We start from the raw sequence: 19724 nt of genomic DNA on the forward strand, positions 1-19724 counted from the left end.
ATTTCTCCATGGCTGCTCCATCTCATGTGGTTTTGAGTCAAGGTCCTAGGCTAATGTATGTAAACTGATGCTTGAGGCTCTGTTAAATTGCCTTGTGCTCTAGGGAATAGACAAGTCACTTAGCAACTGTCTGTCCCAGCTATGCTGGGATTGCTGCAGCGCTCTGCATTCACAGCCCTCTTGATTTCGGATCGATTTCCTCAAGCAGACAAACCCAAAGTGACAGGAATTAGGAGGGAATTCCTCCGCAGGCACAGGGTAATTGGTGGAATTTGGTTTCATTTTCTTCTGCAGCAGCTGCTGCCTGTCCCTGCCAGGCACTGATTAGATAAAGGAGAGGTGGGATCTGTTACAGCATCGTGCTCTGACTCAGTGTCCTTGCCCTGTGACAGACAGGATTTACCTGCTGAAGGGGACATGCACCCAGTCCCTGCTGGGAGGTGCTCAGCTCTCTGTGTCCCGCTGCCTGCCTTCTCCAGGGAAATCATGGTTCGTGTTGGAAGGGACCTTAAAGCTCATCCAGCTCCAACCCCTGCCACGGGCAGGGACCCCTTCCACTGGAGCAGCTTGCTCCAAGCCCCTGTGTCCAACCTGGCCTTGAGCACTGCCAGGGATGGGGCAGCCACAGCTTCTCTGGGCACCCAGTGCCAGCGCCTCAGCACCCTCACAGGGAAGAGCTTCTGCCTAAGAGCTCAGCTCAGTCTCCCCCTGGGCAGGTTAAAGCCATGCCCCTTGCCCCATCGCACATCCCGCTACGGCTCTGCCCAATCCCAGCTCCTCTCCCAGCTGCCTCCAACGTCTCTTCCTGAAAATGCGTGCCACCTAGTGCACACTGAGCCCAGCGCAGCGCAGGGCGCGCTCCATCCCTCCGGAGCCTTTCTGCACCCGCCTGGAATACGCGGGTCTTTATAGGTCCCTTCCAACACAAAGTGTTCTGTCATTCCAAGCGCCAGGCTCGGACACGGCATCTCCACCCCATCGCAGGCAGCGATGTCCGCCCCGTCCGTTGTGTCAGCCTGTCTGTCCCCACGGGGGTCACCACTTCCCAGTCAGCGTTGTTTAATAGCACTTAGGCTGTGGCTGCAGCAGTCCCAGCTACCACAGCAGAAGCCGGTTGTCTGTATTCCCCAATGCAGGAAAAGCGGCAAGTTCTGGTCCTAATGGACATGTGGTACATAAGCGGCTGTTCTCCCATAGGATCCGCTGCCTGGAGCATCGTGCTCACCCCAGAATGACATCAGAATGTCAATGGGAATGACATGAGAGGGGACACAGGAAAGGGGGGGGGAGCTGCAGGCATACCCTAAAGCTGATAGTCCACAGCGAGTGCCTTTGCTGTGATTGATCAGGGTGACTGAGGGCATCCAGCTCCCTGCTTCCCACCCCCTTCATTCCACCCTTGTGGTCCATGCCTGCTCCTCCACAGCTCTGGATGCCATCCCAGAGCCTGTGGCACAGCTCGGCTGCCCTGTGGAAAGCTGCCTGTCAGCACCGTGTCCTTGGGCTGCTGGCTCTCCCCTGGCTGGGGTGGTTTCTGCAGCACGCTGGTCAGGAAGCAGCTTACCAGGAGGAACAAAGGGGATGTTGTCCGGGAGGGGATGGGTACCTCTCCCGGAGCTCCAGCCTGCTGCAGCCCGGTGCTGAGCCTCTCCGGGGCTGCCCTTCCTTCAGCACTAACAGAAAACCCATCACAGTTATCACTTGGGTCTCCAAAGAGCACAGAGGTGCGCGAGGACCCAGGCAGGGCTCGATGCCAGGACAGGGAAGCAAAATGCTCTTGTGCTGCACTTACATCTTTCCCTTCTCCTAAGGTGAACCATGTGCTTTTGGGGTGTGAGAGACCCCACACTGCAGGGTCCCAGCAGAGACAGGCATGAAAGGAGGGGAAGCTCCATCCTGCTGCACCTTTCGTGCCCATCTTCCCCAAAACACCATAACAGTGGGAAGGAAAACCATAAACACGCCGTGATTTAATGCAGCAACCAGTTGGGTGAACCTGACATTCATTGTAAGCCAGCTAACGGCTGACAACAGCAACTGGTGTCCTGAGGAGCAGCTCAGCCCTGTCCTTTCCTCCTGCCAGCAAGAAGATGCCTTTTGCTTTAGCTTGTGGCTTTTTATATTGCACAAGGCCCTTCTTATAAATCACCAACATGTTTCTTGGCAATGGTGTAGGACATGCAATGAGATTGTCTTTCCTTTCTGCATTCACCCAGCTAACTGAAAAGGAAAGCCTATTATTATTATTTAATTATTGTAATTGTTATTACTATTATTACTATTACTATTATTATTACTATTATGGGTTTGTTTTATGCTCATTTTCCCTATTTTCCATCCAAGATCAAGCTGCTACCAGAAAAGAGATCTGGTGGCTGCTGCTGTAGATGTCATCCACCCCACTGCTGCAGGAAGCCAGGACAGATGCTGCTCATGGCACATGGCAGATGCTGAGTGGACATGGGAATGGTCCTGCTGAGCCCTGACCCCTCCAGGACCCATCTCCTGTGAGCATCACCAATGTCCTATGCAGAAGGACCATAAAGAAGGACAAAAAGAGCTTTTTTTCCCTGGCCAGCCTTGCTGCCCTGTGGAATCTTATAATTAGCCTTTCCTATGTTGTGGCTGTGCCTTGAATAAGGCTGGCTGTGTTTGCTCTGCAGCGTAAGCCCATAGCCTGATGCTGCCAAGCCACTCCAAGCACATGCAGTAATGATGTAGAGATGGAAAACATCCAAGATGCTGTTTGAATGGACCAGGAAATCATGGAGAGCATCTTTGTGCTGCCAACCTTACCCATCCATGTTTGCATTTAGAGAGGGTTTCGCTCCTGGTGTTCCAAGCCTGGATGTGGATCGATGCTGGAGTTGGTGACCTCCAGCCTGCAGGCTCTGGCACCAAACCAGGATGGCAGAGACTTTGTCAAAGTTTAGGCAAAACAGGCTTAAAAGGCTGGTGTTTGCGAGCTGGCTAATGAGAGCTTTGCTGCTGAAAGAGATGGGAAGTAAAAGCCTAATTGCTAATTACTGAATCCCTACAAGAAAGCGATGGCAGATGGGCAACCATGTACTTGGCGACAGTTATAGCCAGAGCCTGCTTTGTACTGAGTGAGAACACGAAGCTTTTAAGGGCATTTAAGGGTCTGGGCTTTGTGTAGGAGCAAATGAGCAATCCAGCAGCAAGAGCAGCTGCTGCCTCCAGGAAAGCAAGGGCAGGGATCCTGCTGGTCATAAGATCAACATGTTCAAAGCCAGAAGTATTTTGACCCTAATACAAGTGTTTGACTCCTAAAGTTGCTGGGGAACTTAAGAATCCACAAGACTGGGAAACCCAGCGCATTTGGGGGTCCTTTATCCATTGCTTTCCAGGCTGCTGAGAGGCAGGAGTCTCTCAAAACAAGGCTTTTACTTGCAATGATGGTTAAGATGGTTAAAAGGCCATAATGGTTAAAAATGGTTAAACACACACCTCCTTTTAAAATAGAGATGCCCTGGTTGAGAGATGAAGGAGACAATGTGAACGTGTAGCAGATGAGGTGATGGAGGTGGATGGGAAAGGTTTTCCAGCCCTGGGGTATGAGATGGAAAGGACAGGGAAGGTCTCTGAGCCTCGGATGCCTGGGCAGGAAGCATCCTCGGTAGAAAAAGAGTCTCTGAAGGCAGTTTCTTGCCCAGGAACAGTCTGGGAAGACTGGAATGCAAGAGGAGCAGGACTCCCACAAGCAGTGCCCAGGTCCCATGAGCAGGAGGTTGGGAGCATCCCCTCCCTCCGCATCCCAATGCTGGCTCGGGTACCAACAGCAATTCCCAGCCAGGGGGTTATTACTGGCTCCCTCTCCAGGTGGGCATTCAGGAGGGAGGTGGGAAGGAGCTGCAAATCCCAAGCCCTGTGGAGCAGCTTCTCCCTTCCCCTGAGGTGTAACCCAGGCTCTGCCAGCTCCCAATTTTGGGATGTGTCCCTGCCTGCCTTCCTGAAACCCGAGCCATTCCCTCCGCGCCATGTCTCCTTAGAGGTCTTCCCTCTCTCCTTCCTCTTCCTCTTCTTCTTCCCCCTCCTTCTCCCTCCCTTCCTCCCTTGCTTTCGGGGTGCTCTGCCCCGGGATGGGATGCAAGGCTGCCGTCCTGCCCTAGAGCTGCAACCCAGCCAGCAGCAACCCCAAAGATGCAAGGAGATGACAGGCTGGAGCTGTTCAGTTGATGGATGAGATGCTTTTTATCTTCTTTTTTAGCTATTTTTAATTAATTTACTAAACAAGATCTCGCCTAAAGAAAAATTAATTCCTGCCTCATCCCCATCACCTCTTCCTGGGAATATTCATTTCAACAATTATTTGTTCAGGTTTTTAACTAAGTCGCCAGCTTTTTCCTTTACTTCAAAAGAGAACAGTGATTTCTGGGATTCAGTATTCCCATTGCTATCCTGGGAAGGCAATACCAAACAGGTATGTGGATTTATGATGCTTTTTCATGGGTCAGCATGGTAATTACAAATCATGGTATGATGGGGCTGCTGAAAGACTCAGTTGTTATAGTTGGATAATTGAAGAGAGACAGCTCAAGAGCAAGGGGGTATGTCCAGCCATGGCCATGGGGATGAAAGGGGACCAAAGGACCTGAGGGGTCTCATGTCCTGGCTGGAGGTGGGGGTTAGGCACAGTGTGGGAGTAATTTGGGGTGAAATCAGGGACTTTCTGTGCTCTACCCTGTAAGATGTGCATCAGACACAGTGGTCAGTGTGGGGTCGGGGCTGATGTGGGTGTTGATGCTTCTTCCATCAGGTGCATGGTTGGGGTTTGCTTTACCTAACAGCTTGAAAGACCCTTGTTTGAAGGCACTTTCAGAAGCTCACATTTACCAGCCCTTTAAAAGAGATGCTGTGCTTTGCTACAATGGCTTATTGAGGCTTAAAAGCGGCTTTTCATCTATAGGCATCCTTAAGGGTGCCTAAAACCCGTCTGTGCAAGGAAATGGGTTCAGTTTTCAGCCGAGCGTTGGGGTGAGGATGGAGAAGCAGACACAAAGGAGAAGGGGAGGTCGGGTTTTACCTGCCTGGGGTCAGCCATGGCTCTAGCACCGCAGTGGTTAATGCCCCGTGCCAGGGAGCAGGAACGCGCTGGCTCCGGCACAAGAATGGCCCTGGATGACAACGTCCCTGCAGGCAGGACACGATGCGAGGGTTTGGCCGGGGCAGGGCAGCAGCGGGGCCGTCTGTCAGCCCTGCCCAGTGGGGGACAAAAGGGGACATTATTCGGAGCGGCAGAGGGATGAATGGAGCATTGAAAGCATCACCTTAGGGAGTGGATTGGTTTTCATCCCCATCGCGGAGCTGCCTGTCTACTGGCAGGTGTCATAGAATCATAGAATAGTTAGGGTTGGAAAGGACCTTAAGATCATCCAGTTCCAACCCCCTGCCAAGGGCAGGAACACCTCACACTAAACCATGGCACCCAAGGCCTCGTCCAGCCTAGCCTTGAACACTGCCAGGGATGGAGCATTCACAGCCTCCCTGGGCAACCTATTCCGGTGCCTCACCACCCTAACAGGAAAGAATTTCCTCCTTATATCCAATCTAAACTTCCTCTGTTTCAGTTTTAACCCATTACCCCTTGTCCCATCACTACAGTCCCTAATGAAGAGTCCATCCCCAGCATCTCTATAGGCCCCCTTCAGATACTGGAAGGCTGCTATGAGGTCTCCACGCAGCCTTCTCCAGGCTGAACAGCCCCAACTTTCTCAGCCGATCTTCCTATGGGAGGTGCTCCAGTCCCTGATCATCCTCGTGGCCTCCTCTGGACTTGTTCCAACAGTTCCATGTCCTTTTTATGCTGAGGACACCAGAACTGCACACAATGCTCCAGGTGAGGTCTTACAAGAGCAGAGCAGAGGGGCAGGATCACCTCTTTGCGCAGCAGGAGCCGAGTGGTGAGAGCAAGGAGGTGGGATGGGGATGTACCCCGTCCACATGGCTGCATCCTGCACCTCCATCACTGGGCTGCTGTCATCTCCCATTGGTGCAGACAGCAAAGTCAAAGGCTTGCTCCGAAGGCTTGGAGCACACCCAACCTATGGTCTTGATGGGAGCTCTTCCCACTGCATTGGAAAACCAGGAGCAGCAAAAAGGCTGCTAGAGGGATGCTTTACATCCACAGGGATGCTTTTTGGTCACCAATACGTCAGATTTCAAGGCCCTTTCCCAAGTTTCTCACCATCAGTAGATGCTTCAGGCAGCAGCAGCCGGTGCCCATCCCTTCAGATGTGCCTTGTGTCGGCTGGAGGGACTAAAGGAGGGCTCTGCTTAGCTGGGACTTGCTGCCTGGCTTCAGAGCCAGCGTGCGAAAGCATCCTCACGATGGCACTGCTCCACCAGCGCACGCTGCCGTCCCAGTGCTGCTGGCAGCGCGATGCTGGGACCGCTGGGATGCTGATCCCGGTCCCAGAGGGGTAACGGAAAGCAGGATCAGCCCCATCCTGCTCCCCAGGGTGAAACCGAGCTACGAGTGCGTCAGGGATTCCTGAAGGGAGCAGTGAATTAAGAGGAAATGGCATCTTTAATCTCTTCCTCGTTTTCTGCCTGACATTCCCCTGTTTGCTTCCCATCTTGTCCCTGTGGATTTCACATCCCCCAGGTGAATGAGGTTCTCCTGTCAGACCCCAGAGCTTTCTGTCTTCCCATATAAATGCCTTTCCCTGCTCTTTCCCTTGGGATGCTGAAGAGCACCAGCAGAGCCAAGACAAAGCAGTGGGTTGGCCATGGCTGTGTCCAGGCTGGGATGGGCTGGGGAGCTCCTTCACAGTTCAGCCTGGATTCAGTGTGTGACTCAGTTTACCCATGTGTGGCGTGGGATATATGGTATGTATGTGCTATGGGGTTTGCTGGTAACATCACGGGTCTGAGGTCCATCCTTCAGTGGGTACAGCAGTCTAAGGCTCTCTCCCTGCTCCCAGTTTTGCCTCATGGATGGATGTAGCCCTGCATCTTCATCCTGATGCTCAAAACCTCTCCCTCTCAATCAATCCAACCTGAGTTGTTTTACCTGTCACTCCTGGTCACTGCTTCAGTAGGTGATGAGGAGGGGCTTTGTGGGCACAGGCTCTGCTCTCCATCACCACTAACACTGCTGTCTGCGTGTTTCAGGGACACCCTCCTCTGGACACCCATCTGCAGGAGGACCACGGTGCAGCAATGAGACTCGGACCATGTCCGGCCACCCGGCATGGCACAGGGATGCTGGACATTGGGATGCTGATGCCAGCCACACTGCTCCTTCTCCTCCTCCTCCTCCTCAGCCCCAGTGGTGAGCCTCTGCATGCTGCAGTGGGATAGGTAGCTTTAGGTACCCACCATTTCCCTCCTAGTTTTGCAGGAGGAGATTTTCCTCATGGAGCAGGAATACCATGATGTCCCCAACGGCACTGAATGTGCACAGGGATGGAAGGAGCAAGTTCAGCTCTTATGTCCCACCATGACCTATGCGTGATGCCAAGTGCAGCAAGGGCATCCTGCTGAGCATCCATCCCTTGAGGACACTGATCCCAATCCCTCCTGGCAGGCGTTGTCCTTCCAGGCTGGAATTGGGAAAAGCCACTCCTGTGCTGGAACACCGTAATTATCCTGGTGTGACTCTATCAGTGTAATTACAGCCAGGCCTCAGCAGAGCCCCACAAGACAAAGCCAGCCGGGAAGCTGGCAAATCACTAACAGAGGGTGATTTGTCCCTGCATGCGGTGGTTATATTTAGCAATATGAATGGGATGGTGTTTACTTGGGATGGTTTCCCCTTTCCTTTTGGCCTTGTGCAGCTGGATCAGAGGAACGTGGAGGGCTCCCTCTGCTCTCAGAACCCCCTGTTTTCCCCTCATTCCTCATTGCTGCAGACATAACAGGAGTATCTCCTTCAGGTCTCTTGTGACTTTGCTGGAGGATGCTCTCAAATGAGTATTTCAGAGCTTTGATATTGACTTAAAGGGAGATGAATATTGAATATTTAACAATGTCCTTTTCCCCACTGCTTCCTCAGTACTGGAGTGGACTCAGTGCTAAAAACTAATACAACCCAGGAGCAAAAGCTCTCCCTAAAAAGCGACATTCCCGTGCAGGGGGGATCTGAGTTACCTCTCTCCTGTTACCCAGCTTATGGGGCTGGTATGTCCTCCCTAAAAAGCGACATTCCCGTGCAGGGGGGATCTGAGTTACCTCTCTCCTGTTACCCAGCTTATGGGGCTGGTATGTCCTTCATCATCCTCCCTCATTGGTCTTCTGTTTAATCCCTACTTCTCTCTTGGCATCACAGCATCTCTCTCCGGCCTGCCTGGGTCCAGCTATGGGTGGCATCTCACTCCTAGCCCTTATTCCTGGGGTCTAAGTCATAGCTACAGCAGCCAGTTGCCTTATTCCCATTTCTCCTGGGGCTTCCAGGTCTTTCTCTGACAGCCCTGTTTTGCAGCTGACTTCATAGTCTCCCAGGCAACGTCCTAAGCAAGGCAGAAGGGAGGTGGGTTCATCCGCTCGACCATCACATTGCTTCTCATGGTGGTGACATCCTCCTCCGGAGCAGCAGGGATTGACCTTCCTGTCATTGCTCGTGGGCTGAGCGTGAAGCAGGACAGGGCTGCTCCAAGCCAGGGGTAGGAAAAGAGGCCACGGAGCTGCCACGGGTGTTGATCACCCCTTGGGTGCTATAATTGGTGTGGAGGGATTTAACTTGAACACTGTTATCCATCTGTGCAGCCAGAGTCTCATCCCGAGGTGCTCTGGGTGCAGGAGCTGGTCTGTGCTGCCTTCCAGCATCCTGAAGCTTGCAAACCCCTGAGGCACCCTATGGGGCAATGACAGGGGCATCCACAAGGTCCAAACACCCATCCCCATCCACTGTCCCCCAGGGCACCATTGCCATGACCCCCTTCACAAGCTGGAGACCTCAGTGCCTCTTGTGTGCAGCATCCAAGGGGGACCCCACATCACTCAGCCTGGAGCTGAGAGGGGGTTTGTGCCCGTGTAGCACCCAGCCTATGGGAGAGGGGGCAGGCTGGTGTGGGGAGCTGGTTGCTGGGGGAGCTTTGGACCTGTCAATGGGCAGCATCCGTACCCCTGGGTGTGGGGCTGCTGGCAGAGCGCTTTCAGAGCCCCTATTTAAGCCCAGCTGATGGGGATGGGGATGCATCCTGCAGGCGTTCAGCTCCCTCCAGATGCTGCTTGATGACACTGGGCTGAGAATTAACTAGGAATGGAAGCCCCAGGGCAGCTGCTTCTCCTGTGGCTGGGAAGCTGAGCCCCAAGGCAGAAATCACCGGGGGTCTGTCTGTGTGCAGCAGACATAGAGCTGCCCTTCCAGAGCCAGCTGGGATCGAGAGACCTCATCCTGATGTTCCGACACCCCTGGGTTGCACCAGCCTGCAGGAGACCAGCAGCAATCCCTGGGCTTGCATGAAGCCAGTTTTGTTTAATGGGATAACTGCGGAGGAATCCCTCCTCTCCCACCTCGCTCTGCTCCTTCCCAGCTGCAGGAGGATGTTTCTGCAGCAAACCCTTGCTAAGCCCTTGGCAGCATCACCCAAGCTCCGGTTCCCGGCCAGGCTGGGATGCCATGTCTGTGGTCCATGCTCCTCTCTGCTCCCTCTGCCATGCACCTCTTCTCTCGGAGCTTGGTGTCATCAGCACCCCAAAGGGTGCCAATGAGGGGACAGGCACCCGCTGTGCCCGGCATCCCTGCTGCTGTCACCCCCCGAGCTGCATCCATCCTCACTGCAAGGATGCTGCGGAGATCTGATCCCTTTCCTTCTCCCTTGCAGGCACCAGCTCGGAGCCCGCACTGCTGCCATTCCCAGGTGAGATCCTTCTCTTCAAGCCATTCTTCTCCAGGAAGTTTTGTAGTTGAAAAGTGTGGATTTTGGTTAAAAATGGGGTTTGGGGGATTTCAAAAAGGAAGCATATTGGTTTGGAACCAAAAGTGGCAACAAGCAGCTGAACTCCTTTTACAGAAAGGAATTAGAGATTCTTTATTATCCCTATCCCACATATTATCCTGAGAGGGGAATTTTTCCACCTCTTGATGACTCCCTGTGCCATTCGTCATGCCCAAGCAAATAATACCCTGGATGTGGCCAGCCAGAGGTGCTTATACACCCACAGCTTGAGAGATCATCTGCATCCCACCAGCTCCCATGTAGGACCAGGCCTGGATGGTCCATTGAAGCTAATGAGAATGTGCTAATTGCATCTTGTCACTTGTCACCATCATATGTGATGTCACATGTCCACTTCCCTCTTCTCCCATTGGGTTATTGCCCAGGCTATCAGTAGGCAAGACGATGGGATTCTTCTCCCACTGGATTATTGCCCAGGCTATTAATAGACAAGATGATGGGATGATGGTGCCTCTCATGTATGTATTGAGATGCTCTGAGTTTTCATGTCTGAGAAGCCCATGATCCCATACCCATGATCCCATACCCATGATGGTGCCATTGGGTAGCACCAAGCCAACAGCTGCCTTGAGCTACAGCAAAGAGCCACCAACTCATGTGAGGAGCAGAGATTTGGTGCCAATAGGGCTCACGTCCTCCCCATGGCACCTCCTGGGTGCCTCTTTGTGCCCATCCTTGCAGAGATCCGCCTCTCCAACGGGCCCAGCCGGTGCCAGGGCCGAGTGGAGATCTTCTACAACGGCTCCTGGGGGACGGTGTGCGATGACGACTGGGACCTCGTGGATGCCAACGTCGTGTGTCGCCAGCTGGGCTGCGGCCGCGCCGTCACCCTCCCTCCTGCCATGGCCTTCGGCCAAGGGAGCGGACCCATCTTCCTGGACAACGTGGACTGCAAGGGCCGGGAGGTGGCCTTGAGCGAGTGCTGGAGCCATGGATGGGGCATCCACAACTGCTATCACTATGAGGATGTGGCTGTTGTATGCAATGGTAACGAGGTTTGGTTCCTCGGGGGTAAGGAGAGCAGAGGGAGACCAAGAGCTGTGTCTTATACCCTGGGTCATCCAAACCTCCTCTGCATCCTTCCTCCACCCCTGTCCTCCATCCAGGTCACCTCCCGGCTCAGCATGCTGGTGCTCCATAAGGTGACCAGCCTGTTCTGTGCTCCCCATCACTCCCAGCTCAGGGACTTTGCAACCTCTCCAGCAGGATCCCTGGGGAAAGAGCATATGCCGACCCACATTCCTGCCTCTGAGTCAGCCGCTGCCCGACTGCGCTTCCCCCTTTTGTCTTGTCTTGCTTTAAATCGCTGAGCTTTTCAGTAGGAAATGTTCCTAAAGGTGAGAAAAGCGGTGGAAAGCGTTGGCAAGCGAAAGTGGAACAGTTCCGTGCCCACCCCTATAGACCCAACGTGTTCCTCCTGCAGAGTTATGTAGGGTTTGCTCAGCAGCCACACATCAATGACTGGCAAACATGAGGATGTGCAGACCTGGAGCTCAGCCACGGCTGCAACTGCTCAGTGCATCCCTGCATCCCGCAGAAGCAGGGCTTGGAAAGGGCTGGAATGCTGGGTTGGCAACCAGGGAGAGGAGGCTGTGAACTGAGCAGGAGCCCTGCACCAAGGCACTGCTGGAGACAGGAGGGAGAAGGATTGGAGGAGGAGGAGATGGGTCTGAGGGCAGAGAAGCAGCTTGAGCCCTTGGGTGTTTGTAGCTTGGTGGGTGATGGAGACCAGGAGATGCTCCTCTCCTGAGAGGAGATGCAGGAGTCCACCCAAGCACCAGACCCCAGGAAAGGTGATTCCTCTGTGTAGAAGCTTTCAAGAGCCAGCTTGGCTCTGTTGGTTGTGGTTACAGAGGGAAACATGGGGTCGGGAACCTCTTCTCCATGTCAGTGAAGCACTTCCCAGGATGCTTCCCACAACCCTTGGCATGAGAGTGGCTGCTTGTCAGAGCACCCCAATAAACCCAGCATGAGGAGATGGGACATGATGGCTTGAACCAACATTGTTAGCAAAAGAAATAGAGGTAAAACCAGCAGGAAAATCGAGGTATTACTGGTTTTTACATATATATGCCATGATTTCGGATCCAAATCCCATGCTGGGTGGGATGCTGACTCCTCACAGCTGAGTGTGACCCCAATGCCACAGCTTCCCACTGTGCCAGCAGCCAAGGTCCTGGCTCCATCCATCCACCTTCCTGCACCTACCATGGGGCAGATAGCACCGGGCAGGGCAGTGCAGCTGCAAACCCATCGTTCTTTCCCCATTGGGGCTGGTTTGGTGCAAACCCTCTTGCTTTCCATGGAGGGAAAGCCAGCACACGGGGCTGCTGGACGGATCCCTGTGGGATGGATGCCACCTCTCTGCTTCCCTTTGCAGAGCTGTCACCCACACAAGCCAGCGAAGGACCAACAAGCAGGACCCTCACAGCCTCAGTGCAGGATGGGGAAAGTAAGCTGCTTGGCTTCACTTACAGGGGCTGGGAGAGAACAGCATCCATCACCTTCCCCCTTGCCCCCATCACCCACTGCCCCTCCATGAAGCACCCCAGCACTCTGGCTCCAAGGGGCAGATCCCCAGGAACCCTGTCCTAACGCTGCCCATAGCCAAACCCTATCCCGGATGTACCCATCAGTGGTGCTGCCCCAAAGCATCCCCCCTTCCCCGCTGTTTCTCACCCTTGGCACCACGGGCAGTGCGGGATGCAGGCTCGGTGGCATCGCTGTGTGGGGACACCCTGGGGAAGGAAAAGTCCTTCTCACCCTGTTCCCCCCCCTGCAGGGGACGGCAGCATCCGCCTGGTGAGCGGGACCGACTCCTGCCAGGGCCGGGTGGAGATCTTCTACCGCGGGAGCTGGGGCACCGTGTGTGACGATGACTGGGGCCTGAGCGATGCCAGCGTGGTCTGCAAGCAGCTGGGATGTGGCCAAGCCCTGGATTACAAGAGCAATGCCTATTTCGGCTATGGCACGGGGCTCATCCTGCTGGACAACGTCAACTGCGACGGCAGCGAGCCCTTCCTGTCTGCCTGCTACAGCCTCGGATGGGGCATCCATAACTGCGGACACCACGAGGATGCTGGGGTCATCTGTGCAGGTACCAGGGCAGGGCATCGCTATCAGGGTGGGAATCCAAGGATGTCGCTGTCTCCAAGGGGAAATGGCCTCAGGTGGATGCTGACATGCCCAAGGTCAGGCAGGGATCTGGGCGCTGTGTGCAGGAGCATCCTTGCATCCTTTCTCCTTACCTGCCATCCTCCCAGTGCTCCGGATCCTGGAACACAGCCCGAGCTGTGGTTTGCAATGGAAATGCATCTGCTGGGCTGGGAAACAAGCCGACAGCATCCGGAAGGAGCTGGGCACCGGGCCCAGCTGCCTCCCCTTCCTGCCCTGAGTGATGTACTCCTGCCATTCCCTGCTGATTACCCCTTATAATGGCAGTAATGCCCCTGAATTTCCCTTTCCCACTATTAAGTGACAAATGGGCTGATGCAGGAGAAATCAGGCTGGTCCTTCCCTCCCTAAACATCCCCATCCCATGCGCACGGACCCAATGGCACCACCGTGCACAGCCCTTTAACAGTGGGACAGGGGGGAGCCAAGCCATCAAACCTCATAAACCCCACAGGAGAAGCAAGGGGCCCATCCGTGCTGCATGTGGGACCTCAGCACTTGAGATGGGGTAGGGGGAGAAGCACCATCTCCAGCACTTGGGCAGCAGGGATGTGGTGATGGACACAGCCCTTCTCCATCCCCATCACCCTGGAGCACCCAGACTCCAGGTCTGCCTCATGGAGTCAGCAGGTTCATGGCTTTGCAGCTTCTCCCCATGTGTCACCTCTGTCCCTTTGTCACCGCAGGGCTGGACACGTCCACCATCACGTCCTTCACCACCTCGGGGACCCTGGACTATGAGGAGACGTTCACTGCTACGGTCACAGGTAGGAGACAGCCACCCTGCTCATCCTTGGGCCATAGCCAGGGGCTTGCTGGAGGGGGGACTGTGTCTCCCATGTCCTCCTGTGACCCAGCACAGTCACCCTGGGTCCTGCTGCATGCAGGAGAGCTGCGGGGTGACACTGACCATGGCAGGAGCTTGCCATGGAGCTGTTGCGGTGATAGAGGCCATTGGCACCAAAGCAGAGGGGCAGTGGGTGCTGGGTCTGGACCCGCTCAGCACCCACCTGTGCCCGTGCTTGTCCCAGCAGTGACAGAGAGCAGGGACCAGCCCTCCGAGGCCACCGAGGTGCTCAGCACCGCTCTCCTCACCATCGAGCCGGAAAGTGAGTGCGCGGCCACTGCTGGTACTGCACAGCATCCTTGTCCACAGCATCCTTGCCCACAGCATCCTTGTCCACAGCATCCTTGTCCACAGCATCCCCAGGGGCTCACCCCGCATCCCAGGGCTCACCCCATGCTCCCAGGGAGCTCACCCCCTGCCCTGCAAGGGTTCACCCCACATCTTCAGGGATCACCCCATGCTCACAGTGTTCACCCTGGGCTGCTTGGGAGTCACCCCCTCTCCTCAGGGTCACCCCACATTCCTGGGACTCCCCCTGGGGGCTCACCCATGCTTACTCTACACCTCCAGGACTCACCCCATGCTCCCCAAGGGCTCACCCCACACCTTCAGTACTCACCCCATGCTCCCCAAGGGCTCACCCCACACCTCCAGGACTCACCCCATACTCCCCAAGGGCTCACCCCACACCTCCAGGACTCACCCCATGCTCCCCAAGGGCTCACTCCATGCCTGTAAAGGCTCACCTCCACATCCCCAGGGCTCCCTCCATCTCGCCATATTTCCCCATAGCTCACCCCTCATCCCCAATCCTCACCCCACACTCCCTGCTACCTCACCCCACATCCCCAGGGCTCATGCCCCAGGGTGTTGCTCCCGCGTATCCCCAGCGATTACCCCATAACCCAAAGGCTCACCCCATAACCGCCCCCCCCAACCCACCCCATACCCCCATCGCCACCACGGCACCCATCTCAGACCCCCCCCCCGTTCCCCGCAAGGCACCGGGGTGCGTCTGTCGAGCGGGAACGGGAGCTGCCGCGGGCGGGTGGAGGTGCGGCACCGCGGCACATGGGGCACGGTGTGCGACGACGACTGGGACTTCCCGGACGCGGCCGTGGTGTGCAGGCAGCTGGGCTGCGGCCCCGCGCTCGCCGCCACCGTGCTCGGCTCCTTCGGGTACGGCAGCGGGCCCGTGCTGCTGGACAATGTGGGCTGCGGCGGCGGAGAGGAGAGGCTCCAGGACTGCTTCCACCTGGGCTGGGGGCAGCACAACTGCGGGCACCATGAGGATGCCGGAGTCATCTGTCAGGGTGAGGGGGTGATGGAGGAGGGCTCCTGGGATGGGATGCAGGGGAAGGACAAGGGGATGGGTTCAGGCCGGAACACGGGGGGGGTTAGGATGGAACTGAACTTCCTTAAGTTCTTCCTTAAGAAGTTTCTTCCTTAGGTTCTTCCCTGTGAGGGTGGTGAGGCGCTGGTGCACGAAGAAGGGGTGAATGCTCCATCATTGGATGGGGTTTGGAGCAAGCTGCTCCAGTGGAAAGTGTCCCTGCCCGTATCAGGGGATTAGGAGTGGGTAATCTTAAGGTCCTTTCTAACCCAAACCATTCTATGAGTCTATGGTTCTTGCCTTGCCAATTGGGTGGGAGAAGTGGGATGGGTGCAACTATCCAGGTGTCTGCTTGGTAGCATGGAAATCCAAAGGGATAATGGGTGCAGGGAGGATTTTGGTCTCCCTACAGCCTCTGATGCTCAGGCTGGCTGGCGGAAATAGGGTTTGCAAAATGGGGTTCTAGGTGAATGTGAGCCCCAGACCATTGGGCTGCTTCTGCCCACAGTGGTTGGATGCTGTGGTGCTCAGTGGTGGCTGGAGCATGGGTACCACCTCTGCTCCCTGTTTGCATCCTGGAAGTGTGGTGGCTGCCCATCCCACTCCACACATCCCTGCATCCATACCCAGACACCCCATGCTGCTTCTGGGGGGCCCTGACCTGGACCAGGGGGGGCACAGGCATCCCCTGAGTCACTCCCCCCCCCCCCCTTCTCCACTGCACCAGATCCTGATGATGCTGGAGACCATTCCCAAGAAGCCACCACTACAACCACCATGCTGACCTCAACTCGTCCCAAGGATGGTAGGTACTGAGGTATCACCTGGGGATGCTCTGCACCAGCACAGGATGGAAACAGAGGTGGTTTGGACAGAGAAGCCTGAAGCATTGACATTGAGCAGCCCATGGGAAGGGGGAAAAGAATGGTGGGACCATTAAGCTGTGGCTTCTCCTGGTGCCTCTAAGGATGGTCCAGGCAGGGGAGGTGATAGACATCAGGTGATGGACCATTAAGTGATGGTGGGGAGAGGAAGTGATGGAGCTTGATGGGGAGAGGAGGTGATGGAGTTTGATAGGGAGAGATGGTGATGGAGCTTGATGGGGAGAGATGGTGATGGAGCTTGATGGGGAGAGAAGGTGATGGAGCTTGATAGGGAGAGGAGGTGATGGAGCTTGATAGGGAGAGGAGGTGATGGAGCTTGATGGGGAGAGACGGTGTTGGAGCTTGATGGGGAGAGATGGTGATGGAGCTTGATGGGGGGAGATGGTGATGGAGCTTGATGGGGAGAGGAGGTGATGGAGCTTGATAGGGAGAGAAGGTGATGGAGCTTGATGGGGAGAGATGGTGATGGAGCTTGATGGGGAGAGACGGTGATGGAGCTTGATGGGGAGAGAAGGTGATGGAGCTTGATGGGGAGAGAAGGTGATGGAGCTTGATGGGGAGAGGAGGTGATGGAGCTTGATGGGGAGAGACGGTGATGGAGCTTGATGGGGAGAGAAGGTGATGGAGCTTGATGGGGAGAGACAGTGATGGAGCTTGATGGGGAGAGAAGGTGATGGAGCTTGATGGGGAGAGACGGTGTTGGAGCTTGATGGGGAGAGAAGGTGATGGAGCTTGATGGGAAGAGACAGTGATGGAGCCTGATGGGGAGAGAAGGTGATGGAGCTTGATGGGGAGAGATGGTGATGGAGCTTGATGGGGAGAGAAGGTGATGGAGCTTGATGGGGAGAGGAGGTGATGGAGCTTGGTGCAGAGAGGAGGGAATGGACCAAGGGGTCTGAGCTGAACAGAGATTGTCTGTTCATTTAACTTGAACATCCACCTTGATGCACTGTGGGTCAGCCCCAGCTCACCCCCTTGTGCTCCTGCCTGTGCAGAAGCAGTGTGGGGACTGTGTGCAGCAGCAAACACCCACTGATCATCCAGAGACCAGGGCTCTTCTTGCCTTGGGACCAACCGGCCCATTCTCCATCCCCCCTGCGCACCCATCCCGGCGGGTACCACTGCCCCAGGGGTGATGGTGACCGCAGACAGGCTCCTCCTCATCCCTCACCCATCCCCTCCGCAGGGTCCCTGCGCCTGGTGAACGGCAGCCACCGGTGCGAGGGGCGCGTGGAGCTGTTCCTGCTCTCGCAGTGGGGCACGGTGTGCGACGACGCCTGGGACCTGCGCGACGCCGGGGTCGTGTGCCGGCAGCTGGGCTGCGGGAGCGCCGTGGCGGCCTGGGGCGAGGCGCGGTACGGGCAGGGCACCGGGTACATCTTCCTCGACAACCTCAAGTGCAAGGGGCACGAGGCCTCGCTGCTGCGCTGCTCGCACATCCGCTGGGACGTCCACAACTGCGACCACTCCGAGGATGCCGGTGCTGCCTGCAGCATCCGGTGAGCGGGAGCAGCACGGAGGTGAGCGGGGATGGGGATGGTGGAGGGGGTGATGCGCACAAAGGGGGTGCTGGATGGGGGCACTCGCTGGATGACTCAGTTTCCCCACAGGAACGCTGGCTGGGGACTCTTTGGGGATGGGGAGAGCTGGGTGAAGATTGGGTTTTATAAACCACAGAATGGTTTGGGATGGAAAGGGCCTTAAGAGCATCCAGTTCCAACCCTCTGCCATAGGCAGGGACCCCTTCCACTAGAGCAGCTTGCTCCAAGCCCCTGTGTCCAACCTGGCCTTGAACACTGCCAGGGATGGGGCAGCCACAGCTTCTCTGGGCACCCTGTGCCAGCGCCTCAGCACCCTCACAGGGAAGAGCTTCTGCCTTATATCCAATCTGAACTTCCCCTGTTTCAGTCTGAACCCATCACCCCTTGTCCTATCCCTACAGCCCCTAATGAGGAGCCCCTCTCCAGCTGAGGTTTCCTCAGCTCCTAAAACACTGGCTGCAGCTTCCCCCCGCCCCAAGCTGCCAATTGGGAAAACAAATGCATTTTGGTGTGAAATCTGGTTGGTTTCAGCCATTTCGTTTAAGAGATGAGGAAAATGGATTTTCAGCTGGGAAAAAGACATTACATTACGCTCGGACAATGTATAAAGGGGGCTGAAACCAAACTAGTACATTCCAGTGCCTCTGCAAGAAGTCATTGCACTGCTGCAATTTCCTTTGCAAGCCCCAGCAATGCAAATACCAGGTTTTTGTTCTCCTTTTGGCAGAAGAAATACCAAATCCTCACCAATTTCCTTGCAGCAGTGATGCAGGGGCTGGATCTCGCACCATCTGCAACCCCATCCCGCTTTGCTGCTGCCCAATATTTCTCCCTCGTGCCCATTCCACCTCCTATTTCTTCTGCTGAGATTTCCCTTCAGCACAGCCAGTCTCTGCCTCATTTTCCTATGATGAAAACCCATAGGGAAAACCCTAAATCCCCTCCCAGCACAAGGATGCTGAACCCAGCCCCTTCCCCAGCATCACACCTTTGTGGTAAGGGCTGTATCCCTCCCAGCTCAGGTGGAAGGACCCATCCTGCAGCCCCATCACTGCGTGTGATGTCTGATGGACACCAGCAAAATGACCTTCCTGATTCCATGGATGGGGTGCGAGGGTGGGAATGCCTCATGCAGAGGCAGGGAGCGGATCCCAGCTGCTCCCTCTGCCGTGCTGGCTCCTCTGGTTGTGTGATCCTTTTGTCAATAAGAGATCGTGCACATCCCTGCCTTGTTTTGGGGTTTTTTTTCTTCCCCATTATTTTTCTTATCTGTGTTTGGGATTCTTTTGTGAATAAATAAAAGACCTTTGAAAGTGTGCTGAGTCATGGAATCATGGAATGGGACCATAAAGCTCATCCAGTTCCAACCCCTGCCATGGACAGGGACCCCTTCCACTAGAGCAGCTTGCTCCATGCCCCTCTGTCCACCCTGGCCTTGAGCACTGCCAGGGATGGGGCATTCACCACTTCTCACTTCCCTGCCATTCCCTGGGCTGGGAACAGGCGATGCCCCAAGCCCAGAGGTGAGGGCTCAGTTACTGCTGCCCAATATTGGTGCAAACCCCTTGATGCCCCCTGAGCATCCCTCAATTCCCACCTAACTGGGAGCTGAGCTTGGACCCTTCCCCACCCCAGCTCCCGGCAGACAGCCCTGACCCCCACCAGGCTTATGGGGGTGAGGTTGGGTCCAGATTCGGGATTGTTCCCATTGGGATTTGGCAGCCCCATGGAGCTGAAGTGGGTGCATTGTTGTTGTGCTGCCATACAGGCTCTGCAGTGCTGATGTCAGTAACTCCAGTGCTGCTTGCTAACAACCAAGGAGTGGGTGGGAAGAGATTGTCCTGGGAGCTGCAGGCCCTTCTCCTGCCTGTTCCTGCCTGCGGGGAGAGGCTGGGACCAGGATACAGGGTTCCATGATTTGGGGATGCTTTTCTGCAGCCCAATTGGGCATCACACATCATGGTGTGGCTGTGGCGTCACGCTGATGCTGGGTGTCTCTCCACCGCTTCCCATGCTCTGGGC

General features: G+C 55.6%; 1 protein-coding gene across 1 annotated transcript; it reads left to right on the plus strand.

Annotated features, from left to right (window-relative positions):
- Positions 1-7137: 7137 nt before the first annotated feature.
- On the plus strand, positions 7138-18882 carry SSC4D (scavenger receptor cysteine rich family member with 4 domains). The gene is made up of 10 exons (XM_061355582.1): positions 7138-7294; positions 9789-9824; positions 10605-10910; positions 12304-12375; positions 12706-13020; positions 13784-14206; positions 14946-15257; positions 16005-16082; positions 17348-17681; positions 18464-18882. Exons 1-9 carry the CDS (start codon positions 7183-7185, stop codon positions 17662-17664), a joined length of 1971 nt encoding a protein of 656 aa, XP_061211566.1. The 5' UTR covers positions 7138-7182; the 3' UTR covers positions 17665-17681; positions 18464-18882.
- Positions 18883-19724: the final 842 nt, after the last annotated feature.

The sequence above is a fragment of the Neopsephotus bourkii genome, unplaced genomic scaffold (assembly GCF_033783945.1).
Source record: "Neopsephotus bourkii isolate Nb327-2 ecotype Australia unplaced genomic scaffold, CSIRO-AGI_Nbou_v1 NB_804, whole genome shotgun sequence".
In the NCBI taxonomy this organism is placed as follows: Eukaryota; Metazoa; Chordata; class Aves; order Psittaciformes; family Psittacidae; genus Neopsephotus; species Neopsephotus bourkii.

Bases quoted from the DNA above. Each gene is read 5' to 3' on its own strand.
- SSC4D (XM_061355582.1), top strand. From the start codon at position 7,183: ATGAGACTCGGACCATGTCCGGCCACCCGGCATGGCACAGGGATGCTG. The intron at 12,376-12,705 runs GTAAGCTGCTTG...CCCCCCCTGCAG, and splicing joins CTCAGTGCAGGATGGGGAAA to GGGACGGCAGCATCCGCCTG. The intron at 14,207-14,945 runs GTGAGTGCGCGG...GTTCCCCGCAAG, and splicing joins CCTCACCATCGAGCCGGAAA to GCACCGGGGTGCGTCTGTCG.